Source organism: Rhinolophus ferrumequinum, chromosome 16, assembly GCF_004115265.2.
Source record: "Rhinolophus ferrumequinum isolate MPI-CBG mRhiFer1 chromosome 16, mRhiFer1_v1.p, whole genome shotgun sequence".
Taxonomy (NCBI): Eukaryota; Metazoa; Chordata; class Mammalia; order Chiroptera; family Rhinolophidae; genus Rhinolophus; species Rhinolophus ferrumequinum.
In genome coordinates, this window is record NC_046299.1 from 13,651,566 (window position 1) to 13,665,693 (window position 14,128).

Sequence of the window (14,128 nt, forward strand, 5' to 3'; positions counted from 1 at the left end):
TCTCAAAGTCATCCGCATGGACCTCAGGACTGACCACAGTTCTTTTCTCCCTCTGCAGCGCCACTTAGCCCCAGAAGTGTTTCGGGAAATCTTTGGAATGTCCATACAGGAGTTTGACAAGTTACCTCTTTGGAGACGCAACGACATGAAGAAAAAAGCAAAACTCTTCTAAGATCCCACGCGTAGACAGCAATTAGAAAAAGGACTAACTAACAATGGCGGGGACACATAGGATGTTATATTAAGGCCCAAACTTGATTGGAGATTTTGCCAACACCTGTCCCTCAGCAACAACAAAGAGGGGAAATCTGATTAAAACACTCACGGGCCAAACATTGGGCCAGCCAGCGGCAACACTTGCCAAGAAGCAATGGGGTAGAAATTTCTATGTTCCCACACTCGACAGTAGTGCTCACACGCGACCTTTCTACGTCACCTAATGTACCCAACAGGAGCCACTTCTTTTGTTTCCCTTTAACTGTTGTCCAACAATAGTGCTGACTATGGATAAGAGCCCGCAAGTGTCCTTAGGATGCCGCATGGAACACAACAGCTGTCCTAATTCCAAAGTATGAATATATTTATTATGTAGCACTGTGGCTAAGGAGGAAGAGCCCAAGGGACGTATCCATGTGGGAGCAGCCATTTTGCACACGCCTTTCCGCACTGCCTCCTGCAGCTCTGCCTGTGCTCCAGCAGGATGGGGAGCACAGAGTTGGGGAACCCAGTGGCTCAGTCTGAGTGGCCAGAATAGCAGCCGGAATCATTTTTAACAAGCTCCTTCTTCTCCACTGTTTGCTAGAACCTGGTTCACAAGTTACTTAGGTATTACTAACAACAACAAAAAAAGTTTTTTAAGAGAAAGAGAAGGAAAGGGAATGAAAGGAAAACCTCCCTTAAGTCTTTTTCTGCTTCAGATAGTATGCTTCATTTTTCCTCCCCACCAAGAAGAGGAGCTGTCTCAGGTCCCCCTTTGCAAAGAAAGGAAAGGGAAAAATTGTCTCCAGATTGATCCAGTTGCATGCTGTTAGATGATCTTTGCCCAGGGGCCATAGCACTCTGGGTGTAAAGAAAGTCCTGTGTCCCCCCAATGCAAATTCGTCCACCCCATAGCCTCTGCTGTATTTCTAACATCCTCATAATCGGATCATGCCCACGCTGGTTTAGGGTCTTTTTAAGGCCTTTTCAGTAGTAGGCTAAGGAAAGGCATGGTCTTCTATTTTAAGTCTCTGCAACTCCAAGGTAGATGGCCTCGAACTGATTTAATTTGGCTGTTTCAGCTTTCCTTCTCGCTGGCCCTGTTGACCTCATGGTGTGTATGTGTGCGCATGCGTGCGTGCTTTGGACCCACTGACATATTTTGCAAACGGCTCCGGTGGGGTGGACCTGAGGACACCAGCTCTTTCTTGGTCTGCAGCCAGACTTCAGCTTGCAGTTTTGCCTTCACATGTCAGTTGCCTCTTGCTTCATTCGGTATTTCTGCTGTCCCATCTTCTCTCTGACCTCTCTTGCAACTGGCAGCCTGTGGGTCCCAGTCCTTGCTTTGCTCTGGCAAAGTGTGAGGGAGGTGGGGACCCCTGTGTATTCCCAGTGTTTTCCTCCAATCAATGACAAGGATGGCCAAGTGGGTCCCAGCGCTAGGCTTTCTTTCATTATGGAGATAATAAAGGATCCTGAATGTTTTCATTGGTTAATGAGGTATGCCCCGTGCACATGCAGGGCAAACATCAACATACGAAGAATTGCAACTAAAAGAACTAAAACCCCAAATCTGCTCCCTCAAATGAAACTCTACTTTCCTTGTGTCTTTTGAATTCAGTTCTGCATCCAACTTAGAGGAAAGAAAAGCTTCTTTCCATATCAAGCATATTAGCAAATTTAAATAAGACACCGCCAGCAGAAGGCGCCAGCTGGAGGGATGGGTCATGGGGCCACCTGCTTCTCCTAACCGCCAAATCCAGTACGTGGGCTACCACGCACTATCCGTTTTGTGAAACTGGGCTCACCATGCTTGTCCTCAAAACGTCCAGGCCGCTGCACCAGGGGTCAGTGTTCTCTGCTTGAATCCCGCCCTGCACTGCACATAAGAATTCCAGTTGTTAACACAGTCAAACGAACACGGATTGTTTAGGACAGGAATCCGACACACGGCAGCCTTCCCAGGTGCATACAGAAAGGGCTACGTTTTTTGAGCATTGGGCTTCCTTGTGATGCTCTCGGCACGCTGATGACGTGGAGTAAACGAGGCCTCTGTGGCAACATGAAAGTCAGAGCTTCCTTGAAAGTTTCTTCCAGAAAAGCCAGCACACCCTTTAGTCTTCCTGTGTGATTTATGGTGACGTGTGAAGAGGCCTGGGAAGCTTGTACAGATAGCTGTGCAGATTTTGGTTTGGGTTAGTTAGGAAATGTTCGTAATGTGACTTTTTTCAATAATTAAAGATAAACTGCCTGTTCTCTGAAACCTTGAACAGAGAAGCTAGAGTTAATGGGTAATAAGGTGAAGAGAAAAAAAAAAAAGTAGTTTTTCTCTGTCATGTCCTCTAGTCTCTCCCCCTCCTCCCCATTGCGTTGTTTCCAAGCTGTTTCCTCCCCTGAGGTGAGGCTGGACCAACTCTCTGCCCTCATCCTCTTTATCTAGTTCTGTCAATCAACTCTACCTGGAGAAGTCTCACTTCCCGGGTGATTGTATAAAATCGATGTGCTTTTGCAAGTTTAAATCATTCAAATTAACCACTTTTGACTAAGCAGGTCTTGCTAAAAACTCTTTTAATCAAACTTGGTGTGAGCGTTCTCCTGTGTGTGGAAGGGGCAGGCGACCCTTCAAAGGTGGGCTCATAGAGCCCTCTCTCTGACAGGAAAGATGGTGGAAGGATATTGAACCCCATGTCACTGGTCCATCTGTGTCCTCTAAAGCAAGCTCAGTTGTTACAAATCACCTCTTCAGTATTTCTGGTCACTGTTTAATCAGTACTTCCTAAACCAGCTTTGATTGTATTTGATTTTTAAAAGCATTTTCTGTTGTTTGTCAGTATGCCCTAAAACTCACTCATTAGCTCTTGAAGAATGTTCTATCCAGAAAAAGAAATCATTTTGGACTTGAGAATTGCACCAAGACCACCCTATAGAGATGTACATTAAGAGACCTGACTATTTTTTTTTTTTTGAAAATTTTACTTTGGCATTTAAAAAAAAAATCATTACCTTTCCATTTTCTGCCCAGGAAACTACCTATACGGAGGTGACAGATGCTCTTTGCATATGGATTGTTTGTTTTTATTTGGGCAAGATTAATTAACGGCAAAGTCAAAAAGGAAGGAAGAGAAGGTCAGTTTAAACTGAAAGAAACTTTGTAAACATGTGTCCACAGCAAAATTAAACAAACCCAAAATTTTCTGATGCTTAGTGTAATTGAGTGGCGATTGTTATTAAATGAAATTCTTCCCCAGAGCATCTCTCCCAATTGTGAAGATCCCATGAGTCACTTTCCAGGCCCATTCACCAAAGGTAGAAGGAGACGATACTGGTACACTGACATTCAGAAAGGTGGGAGCCGCTTAACCATCACATGTGCATGTTTCTTCACCCTAGGGAAGAGAAAACGGGGGTCCACAAAATTGTGATTCTGTGGGGGTTTATGTACAGCCTCATCCGGTAATGAACGTGTGTGGTTTCTATGAGTGGCTGGCCATCCTGCATCGAAGCTCTCTCAGTTCTTTTACCTTCAGTAGGGTTTATGGAATTTTTTTTCAAGTGTCGGAAGACCCACCGTCCTTCCTGCCCTCCCTCGTCTTTCAGAACTATGAAAGCAAATGTTTGGAAGAATTGCTGTGTAAAAGATGTGTTGTGTCCCCCGTGAAAGTGAGTGGGTGTCCATCTGCACCCCGACTCCCACATGCTAGTCTGCAGAGGCGGCCAGTGGGCCCACGTGGCCGCGCTTACGATTCTGACCTGCCCCACGCTCCCGTTGCAAGTAGCGCTCGCCGCTCCTCTGCGTTCTGTTGTGCTCACAACTCGGAATAAAGTGTGTGCTTTATTCGTAAATGCCTCCATGCTGTGTTTCCTTTCTTGTCCCCCTGCTCCCTTGAAAGCTTGGTCCCATTTGAAGAAGTACCAGCCCTACTTCCAGTAACCCAAACAAAATCAGCCTTAGGAATGTGTTGTTATCACGTAGGAAGGGGACACACAACAAAATAGTCATGGGGTATTCCAGGACTGTCCAGTCATCTGGACCCCAGTGACGAAGTCGACTAAAGAAAAAGAATTGAATAGAGCCGTCGCACTGGCTGGTGCTTGATTTTTGTCTGTGACACAATCTCATCTTTTAGACAAGGCTGGGGGATTGAGGAGGTTTGAGGACAAAAGCTGAACTGCCATGAGTGTGGGCCGTTTTACTAAGAAACTAGAACGCAATGGGAGGAAACCATCTTTCAAACCTTGGACCTCCCCTGCATTATCACATTTTACGTGAAGAAAACCTCCTAGGTTTTGATTTAGTTGATCTTCACTGCCAAAATTCGGGGGTTGCCAGAAAATGAAAGGATCTATTTGTATTCTAGACGGCATACTCTGCTCATGGCCGTTCTCCTGTGTGTCTGTCAAGCCTAGTGCCTTAGTTAATTTGGGCTGCTATAACAATCCCATAGACAGGGTGGTTTGAACAACAGACATTTATTTCTCACAGTTCTGGAGGCTGGGAAGTCCACAGTCAGGGTGCTGGCAGATCAGGTGTCTGGTGAGAGTCCGCTGGGTTTGTAGGTGGCCTCCTGTCTTCTGGTTGTGTCCCCATGTGGTAGAGAGCCCGGAGAGGAAGCAGGCTCTCTCACATCTCTTCTTATAAGGGTATTAATCCCATCGTGAGGGCTCCACCCTCATATCTGCCTGCCATAGGCCTGACTCCTAATACCTTCCTTTTGGGGGGCACACAGCCATGCAGTCCAAACACTTGTCAGTGGTGCTAGAACTAGCGTTCATGCAGACCCTCACCCAGAAGCAGGAAACAGGTTATTCTGGAGACAATTGCACACTTAGTTCACTACTGTAGAAAACGCATCAAGAGGCCCGGAGGGAGGTCTGTGTTCTACTCACTCAGCCTCTGCCCACACCAGCATCACACTTTGGTCCATAATGACGCAGCCAGTGTCCATCTTTAGTCCTTAGCTCGTGCTCTCTGTGGCATTTGCCACAACTGACCACCATGTCATTGAAAATCGTCTCCTGCCTCACTTCATTGGTGAGCAAGCTCTCCAGACTCTGTTGGGAACCCAGGGCCCTTCAGGACCCACCCTGCCTCGCCCGCTGCTCAGCGTCCCCTCCCCAAACGCCCCCGCTTCGAATCTTCCTCTCCAGCTCTTCCAGCCCACTCAGTTCCGCAACACACTGTGCCCTCTCCCGCCTCTGCAGCTTTGCCAGTGGCATTTCTTCTGTACAGTGTCTAACTCTTCAAACAGGTGGAGAGCAGAGAGCATCTCGCCCCCAGGAAAGAGGTAATGGCAACTCTGACTATTTAGAATCTGACTATTTGCCCGTAGCTCTTTGGAGTTACCATATGGCTCTCCCAGGGGCTCCCTTGCCCTAACTCAAAGACAAGCCTGAGTTCACACCCTTTCTATCAGCCTGTCTTGATGGGCCCGGCCCAACCTGCCCACTACATTCTTTGCATGTCTGTGGTTGACATCACTTTTGACACTTTGCAAGTGTTGCCTACTGCTGCTGGCTTAGCATGTGTTTCTGCTCCTCCTTTGAATTGTAGTGAGATCTTCTCTCTATCAAGTGCAGGGCTTTGCGTTAACTGTATCCCTCATGACAGCCCTGCAAGACAGATCATTGTCCTTCCACTATATAGGTGAGGAAACCAAAGCTCAGAAGCCAATTAAAGACGCCCAATAACTCAGCCAGTGAGCACAGAGCTGGGATTACCCCGGTTGGTCCCACTTCAAATCCCACGCTGTTTTTCTCTCCTCCCCACTACCTTTGACCTCCCAAAGGCAAGGACTGTGTCTCCCACATTCTAAACCTCCCAGGATGCACTCACAGAGTAGGTTCTCAGGGTGAAACTGGCCTGTTCCTTTCAGTCTGGACACGAGCCTCTTCACCACCAAGGCACAGTTGGGATACTCAGTAGCTGTGTATCTTAAGGCTGTTTGTTTAGCTTCTCTGGACCTCAATTTATTCATCTGCAAAATGGACAAAATAATACCCGAAAGAACATCATTGCTAAATTATGATAACATGTTGAGCACAGTGCATGACCCAGCACAAAGTAATTGCTCCAGAAACTTTGCTGATCTTTATTAAGAGTAATTAGCCACTTAGACTTGAATAACTCTATAAACTCTCTGAGCTTCAGTTTCCTCATCAGCAAATAAGGAGTGGATACCCTGCTCTGGCTGTCTTACAGGGTTGTGAGGCCAAATGATGTCTTTTAGAGTGCTCCGACCCAGGAAAACATTATGTTAGCAGATGGTATGGGGTAACAAGGTTTTCCTGGTATCATTTTAAGTAGGTTAATCATTTGAGAATTTTAATTTTTGTTCTGGGCTTTTTCTCCACTCTAGCCTTTATATGAATACTCCAGCATAAAACAAGCCCACAACTTCTAGAACAACCCTCTCTCTGTGCAATAATAGTCTAAAATTGAGATGCCCTGAAGGTATCCTAATGAATTAGTAACAGTAACAAAGCATTACATGGCAATTGAGTGCAGGCTATAGAGTCAAACTGCCTGGGTTTGAGTCCAGCTTCAGCAATAATTAGCTGTATAACTAGTAACTTCTCTAAGCTTCCATTTCCATGTCTATAAAATAGGAACAATAATAATGATACCTACCTCAAAGAGTTATTGTGAGAATCATGTAGAACAGGACCCAGCGTGATACAAAATAAGCACTCAAACATTGGTTTTTATTAATAAAGATGCTGCCATGTAATAAAGACTTATTATATGTCCAGTCCTGAGCCTCGTATGTTACATGGTTTATGTCACATAGCTCCTTACATTCACCCTCCACCACCTCCACCTCCCCAGCTCCAAGCTCAGCATATGGGTAAGTGTCATGCAGAGAAGGGCTCAGCTGTCCCCACAGGCACTGTGGCCAGCCAGGGTGGCGCTGCTCAACACGGAAACCTCCCAAGGTTTCCCGGCTTGGGACTCAGTTCTTCCTGAGGGATTCTAGAGCCGTCGGGCCCACTGTTTCCTGGGTGGGGAGCATTTCCCCAGCCTATGTGAGGGACCCTTCGAAACAGCAGCTGAAGAAGAGGTGGGACTCATTCCCAAGAAAGATGGCTTTGGTTCCAGAAAGATCTTTCCAATTGTATAACTCACTTCAAAGCAATCAAAGGCAGCAGAGACCGAGCTACTAGTCCTCATAGTTATTGGGGACATTTCCTAGGGTCCAGAAAGCCACCATCCCTACTCAGCCCCTCCTGCCCATCTCTGGAAGGGGGCTCCTCGTCCCGCAGAGCCAAACAGCCGTGCCTGGGTATGTCGCCAGCCCTGCCCTGCTGGACGTGGCCCATTGTTGTCCGGAAAGCCCTGGGAAGGGTGGAGACTTGTTGCTGGCAGCTTTTGAGAAAGCCCATGGTGGTCGAAAGACTAGTGCCCACAGCTTCTGGGACTCGCAACAGCTCCCCTCCCCCTTTGACGACCTGCTTCCACTGTCTCACTTCCCTCCCCCCCACACTAGGCCAGGACTCTGATTGTTTTTTAAAAAAAGCGTCCTTCCACTCCTACAGTGCTCAGGGGGAGGGCTGTCACAGGTTGGGCTCTGGAGGAGGGTGTAATATGACCATATTTATTTTACTGTTTTAATCTCAACTGGATGAAAACCGCTCTCCAGGGCCTGCCATTGTACTGAGCACAATAGCAGCCCCTGGAGAGGCTTTTCAGTGTTTATTTGTGCTGTCCCCCTGCTGCTGCCTCTGAACTCAGCCCTTCCCTTCAGATAAAAAGAAAGTTGGCTTGCAGAGCCCTCCCTCCAAAGCAGAGGCTGTTTCTGCCTTGCCCTTAGGTGATTTACAGGTGGGTTCTCTCTTACAGGCTGGAGGCAGGGCCGAGCCTCTCAGCTGTCAGACCCAGAGCTTGGGAATCAGGCTCTGAACTCCGTGAGTCCAGATGCTAAGAGGATGGATGATGGTGGTACGATGGCAGCAGGTAACAGTGTTTGAGGGCCTCTGGAGTGCCAGGTACCGGGCTCAGGAGTTTGTAGAGATTATTTCACTTAATCTGTGATGGGTAAACCCAGGACTGAAAAATGAGTGGGATTCTCACTCTTCCCACCACGTCCAAAAGCCACATTCCTCCAGGGCTTACCTAAGCTCCCTGGGGTCTGGACTTTAGCACCTGGTTTTCTAACAATTTGCCCAAAGGACCATCTTTGCAAAGACTGATACCAGCCCTTCTCAGCAAAGTGGAGTCTGGCCATGAATAACATTTTGTTCTAAACTGGACAGGTGCTGGCACAGAAGCATAGGTGAAAAGTTTAGGCAATATTGATGGCAGTTACACACCCATCAGATAGGAGGAAGAGTCAGCTGGATTTCCCTGGGTTGTTTTGTTTGTTTGCTTGCTTGTTTGTTTGTTTTTAATAGAACAAATACTCCCGTCCTTCACATACAACCAAGGCATTTCGGACAAGGCAGAGTAAATTGCTAGTCTTTATTAATCATTATTTTAATCAAATGGCTTCCCGTGAATGTGGCACTTTCGCAAGCATCGCCTGTGAGCCCCACAAGCAACCTGGGTAAGTGTCGTCCTCAGTACAGAGATCAGAGGTTGCCTGACTTATTCAACTCACATGGGGAGTTTGGGGAGGAGCCGAGATGCAGACCCGGGTCTAATTGCAAAGCTCACGCTTCAGTCCTCAAGGAGATTCAGATTTGGTAGGTTTAGGGTAGGAGCTGGGAAGCTGTATCTGAAAACAAAATGTAAATGCTTCCAGGTGATTCTGTTGATCAACCAAGTTTGGGAAGCCCTGCCCCACACAGTGTGGTCTCCAGCCAAGTGTGGAACTAGTCCGTGACTAACCAAGCATCCATTAGTAGGCTTTGTCACTCACTGTCACCCTAATTCATGGGACCAGAAGTCAGACCAGGCCTCGGAAGCCTGGCCTTGCAGCGAGGCCTCCAGTCTCGTGGCCTCCCTAGGAAATCCTAGCATCTTCCTTCAGCAGAGCAGGGCAGCCAACCCTCAGAAGAACAGATTCCATCAGAAGCTGCTCAAATGTCACCTCATTTGCAAGGAGATTGTGTCCATTTAAAGGAGCATGAGATGAGAGAGAAGCAGTCAAGTATACAGTTGCTTAAAGGGGAAACCACCCACTGGCATCCAGTCTCCTCCCTTTCTCCACTCACAACCTTGAGAAACCTCTGAAGGTTGAAAAAATGGCCTAGAAATCCTGTTATTGTCCCAGACAACATATTTTTTTCTCCCAGTGTGCTCACTGTTTCTTTGGTCTATTGTTTGCTGGGAGGGCGAGTGTTAAAAGCTCCAGTTTTAAGTTTTGTATTTAGACAGTCACTCCAGGGGATTTTAGTAATTGTTCAGGGCCAGGCTGGAGGGAGAGTAAGAAGGAAGGCCAAGAGTTGTGACTGCAAACTCTTCTTTTACATAAACGTGGTTGTTTTTATTTTTGAATTCATATATGACAACTTCTTCAGGTGGTTGAAATAGTGTCCCCCAAAGGACATATCCACCCAGAACCTCAGGATGTGACCTTATTAAGAATAACAAAACCCTTTTAGGTTGTGGGGGAAAAGGTACATCCAGAAGGAACCCTAGAGAGAAGTAGCCCTGAGGTCTTGGCCTTGTCTTTTCACGTGTTCCTACTCCAGCTCCAGATAGAAAGTAGTCTTCCATTTTTAGGGCTCACCAGTATTCATTGTATCAATTGCTACTTTCTACCTGAATGTGCTTCAAATTTTTAAAACATCCTATTGGAGTGCTTTGGTTGGTCGTACAACCCTGCATTCTTGGTTTTCTGAGTCATAGGATAAACCCTATTATATAAGGTCACATAGGATGAAGTAACTCTCTGGAGGTCTGGGCCACCAGGAGGCATGGAAGTGTCTAGTGCATAGTAGGTGTACAGCTACAGTCAGTGCTTGCTGAACGTGTAGAAATGATGTTTTCTAGTTGTACATATTTTCCTCAATTCTCAATGGGATAAGTAGTCTGAAGCCATTCTAATATCTCATTTTAAATTTGGGTATATAAAGTGAGAGACATGATGCTTGGTGTTGGGAAAAATAGGAACGTGAAGAAAGTAAGGGGCAGGGATTAGAATGAGGCAAGTGAGGTGTTAAGGGCTCACAGTTTAACACAGCTCACTCTCAAGGTCATGCAAATGCCGACACTGAGAAAACACAGTCCCAGCCATCAAGAAGTGTAATGGTCGGAGAGCAGCATAGACAGGGAAATCCTGAATTAGATTTGGGACCTAAGTAGATGAACAAGTTCACAAGTTAAAAAAGAAATAAAATAAACCAAAGGCCTAAATGTAAACCCTAAAACTATGAAATTTCTAGAAGAAAATATAGAAAATTTTTTCATGACCTTGAGTTAGGGAAAGAGTTCTTAGGTATGATACCAAATGCATGACCCACAATTTTTTTTTTTTAATGACAAATTTGTCTTCATCAAAATTAAGAACTTTCTGCTCTGTGAAAGATATTGTCAAGAGAAACAACAAAATCAGTTGCGAAAAAATCTTTGCAAATCACATATCTGATAAAGGACTGGAATCCAGACTAAAGAATTCTCAATACCAAGTGCTGATAAGAATATAGAGCAACTGGGACTCTCAAACATGCTGGGGAGTGGGGGGCGGGAGACGAGAGGGCGGGGATGCAAAAATACAACCATTTTGGGAAACAGTTCAACTGTTTCTTATAAAGTTAAACATGTACTTATCATAAGACCCCACAACCCCACTCTTAGGTATTTATCCAAGTAAAACCTTTGGTTCACACAAAAATCTGCACGTGAGTGTTTATACTGACACTATTCACATTGCTCCAAACTGGAAACATCCCAAATGTTCTTCCACACAGTGGACTAGTCGTCAGCACTAAAACAGGAATGAGCTATGGGAATCACATAGGTGAAGCTCAAAGGCATTATGCTAAGTGAAAGAAAAGCCCGAATCAAAAAGCTACATAATGTGTGGTTAGATTTATATGATATTCTGGAAAAGGCATAATTATAGGGACAGAAAACCACAAATCAAAAGTTTCTAGAGGCTAGGGGAGGGGGAGGTTTGAATACAAAGGGGCATGTGGAAATTTGGTGGGGGGAGGGAATGAGGAAATGTTCTGTGTCTTAATCGTGGTGATTACATGACTGGACACACTTGTCAAAATTCACAGAATTGCACACCAAAAAGGGTGAATTATGCTACATGTAATAAAAAATGATAAAAATATATAAAAATACTTCAAGTCAACAAATTTTTATTGACAATACTAGTGTATTGGGATCTGTGAAATGTTATAAAGGAAATGTGATATATATCCACTCCTGGGAGGCTTACAGCCTTGCTCTAAAGTAGCTAAGCACTCGAGATAAAACAGTGAGCAAACAGACATTAATCAAATAATCCCACAGATATTAGGTTGGTGCAAAAGGAATGGCGGTTTAAAAGGTTAAATATCATTGCAATAACCGCCATTGCTTTTGCACCAACCTAATATAAACAGGGGTGTAAATGTGTAAAGAATTAATTCTGACTGATTCTAGAATTTCAGCAAAGCCCTTCCAGGGAATGCTTCTGTAGTTGTGGCTGGACAGACATGGCTGCAGTGAGGTGGAGGACAAAGGAGTTGAGGAAGGTGCGAAGGATCCCTGGTAAGTTTCTAGATTGTGCAAGAGGAGAGGTGGCAGAACCTGTACTGTACGTCGGAGGATAACCAGGTTTGGGGCAGAGAGATCATGAGGTCAACATAGGAACAGCGTTAAACCAGAGAGAGCAACAGCTGATTAAGGGTGTGACTACCCAGTGGGCTCGACAGCAATGAACAGGTGCGTCCACACCAAACCTCGTACGTGACTGTTCAGAGCAGCATCATTCAGAATAGACCAAAAGTGGAAACAACTCAAATGTCTATCGATTAGTGAATGGATAAGTAAACTGTGATCTATCCATCGTATGGATTACTATTTGGCAACATAAGGGAATGAAGCACTGATAATGCTACACCACAGTGAGCCTTGAAAACATGCTAAGTGAAAGAAGCCAGGCACAGAAGACCATGGAATGGAATGACTGGTCTTTGGGAATATTGTGTTTCGGAATACCATTTACATGACATTTCCAGAACAGGCAACTCTATGGAGTCAGAAAGTGGAGTAGTGGTTGCCTGAGGCTGGGGTATGGGGAGAATGGGGTGACTGCTCATGGCTATGAGGTTTCCTTTCAGGGTGAAGACGATGTTCTAACACTAGTTGTGGTGATGGTTACATAACTTTGATAATATATTAAACCCATTCAATTGTACTCTACCCGTTCCTCTGCGCCCCCTCTCCCGCCAAGACTTGAGAACTTACTCGATGTCAGATATTATGCTAAGTTTTTTTGTGGGCTTCATCCTTCAGCATCCTCACAACACGTGTATGAAGTCAGTGCTATCCCATTTTACAGAAGAAGAACGCCGCCCAGTGTCACACAGATCATAAGCGATGGAGCTGGGCTTCTAAACAGACTCCGTCTCTTCAGTCTGAAGAACATGGCCCTGCTCAGGAAAGCCTTTTCCTACAGCTTCCCAAGCTGTCCCACTTTTACAAGCCCCTGCTGGCTAAGCCATGGATTCTAAGACACCACTTTGGCGTCCCCAGTTGTGATTTGAATTGACAAGAGTTGTGTGTGGTATGATACGAATCCTACTATAGGCAGATCAAAGAACAAATCCATCAGTCAAACACACTTGTGAGGCCATTCTCTGAAAGGTCCAAATTGCCACGTCTTTATGTGCTATAACAGGTTACTCTTTTTCTGAAGACACTGCTCCTCAAACTCATTCATTAAAAATAAAACCCTTTGTCCCTTGTCCTCCGGTACCTGCCTGTTCTTGGCTCCAAAACCTGCACCCCAAGCCCTTCTGCTTTGGGACTGTCTGTAAACACTGCTTAAATTACACTAAAACTTCTAACTGAGTGACACAACCAGGTCCCCGGACACTGTACGGTTGTAGTGGCCTGGTTTCAGAGGTTCTGCCCTGCTAGAGGTTTCTCTACGAACGATTCCCATTTACATTCGCTCAGTTGTGTCTGCCAGAAGAAATTGTGGCTACCTGAGGCTGGTTCCAAAAGGAAGCTGGGAAGCTGGATTATAATCATTCTTCTTTCTCTCCTTCCATCTTCATCTTTTGCCCTCCCTTCCCCTTACATATTTTGATCTTGAAAGAAAAACAAGTACAACCGGGTGATCCAGCAGGAACACTGAAGAGAGCTCATTGTAACGGTGTCCAAAATACTCAAAGACCCGTCATGACCCCAGATTGTAGGACGAACTCGCCTTGAAGATTTTGTTCCAGAATTTACCAGCGTGAAATTTTCTAGACACTTCATTGTGGGCCCCCTGAGATGTCAAAAGATTGTGCGGCCATCAACAGAGAAAGGAAAACACTGTGTGCTCAGGTTGGCTAACTGTGGGGAGGGATAGCTTCTTTGATACTTAGCTCCTCCATTTGTGGCCCTGGACCAGCAGCATGCGCACCGCCTGGGAGCTTGTCAGAAATGCAGGATCTCCCGTCCCAACCCAGACCTCCTGAATCAGAATCTGAATGGTAACAAGATCCCCAGGTGAGTCCTGTTGCCGTTAATGTTTGGGAAGCACTGGCTCAGTAGATTAGGCTCTTTTGCTGGTGACGATGGTGTTTCTGGTTTCCTCCTCGAGCCCTTAAGGTCTTTGTGCAATTTATTAATATTATCCAACAAAGCACCTGGCACCGTGCTTGGCATCAGACACAAAGAGAGGTGGAGGGTGGAGACCGGGGTAGGTGGGTGGTTGAAATCATAGCACCAATTCCAGTCCTTGGCACTGAGTAGAACCCTTCTGCATGTAATGATTGCTGAAACGACTAGCTGGTGGGTCTGTTTTCTCTGCCCTGAGCGGTTCTTATCATGTTAGCGTGTTGA

General features: G+C 45.7%; 1 protein-coding gene across 20 annotated transcripts in view; it reads left to right on the forward strand.

The window, feature by feature from the left end:
- The window catches only part of ABLIM1 (actin binding LIM protein 1), a 265,320-nt gene extending 261,279 nt beyond the window's left edge, over positions 1-4,041 (forward strand). For 9 of the 20 annotated variants that reach the window (XM_033130195.1, XM_033130191.1, XM_033130194.1 and 6 more), the window contains one exon: positions 59-4,041. In XM_033130195.1, coding sequence (XP_032986086.1) covers positions 59-172 — 114 coding nt within the window. In that variant the 3' untranslated portion in view covers positions 173-4,041. The remainder of the gene's footprint in view (positions 1-58) is intronic. The other 11 variants (XM_033130193.1, XM_033130203.1, XM_033130199.1 and 8 more) reach the window with 4 other exon arrangements.
- Positions 4,042-14,128: the final 10,087 nt, after the last annotated feature.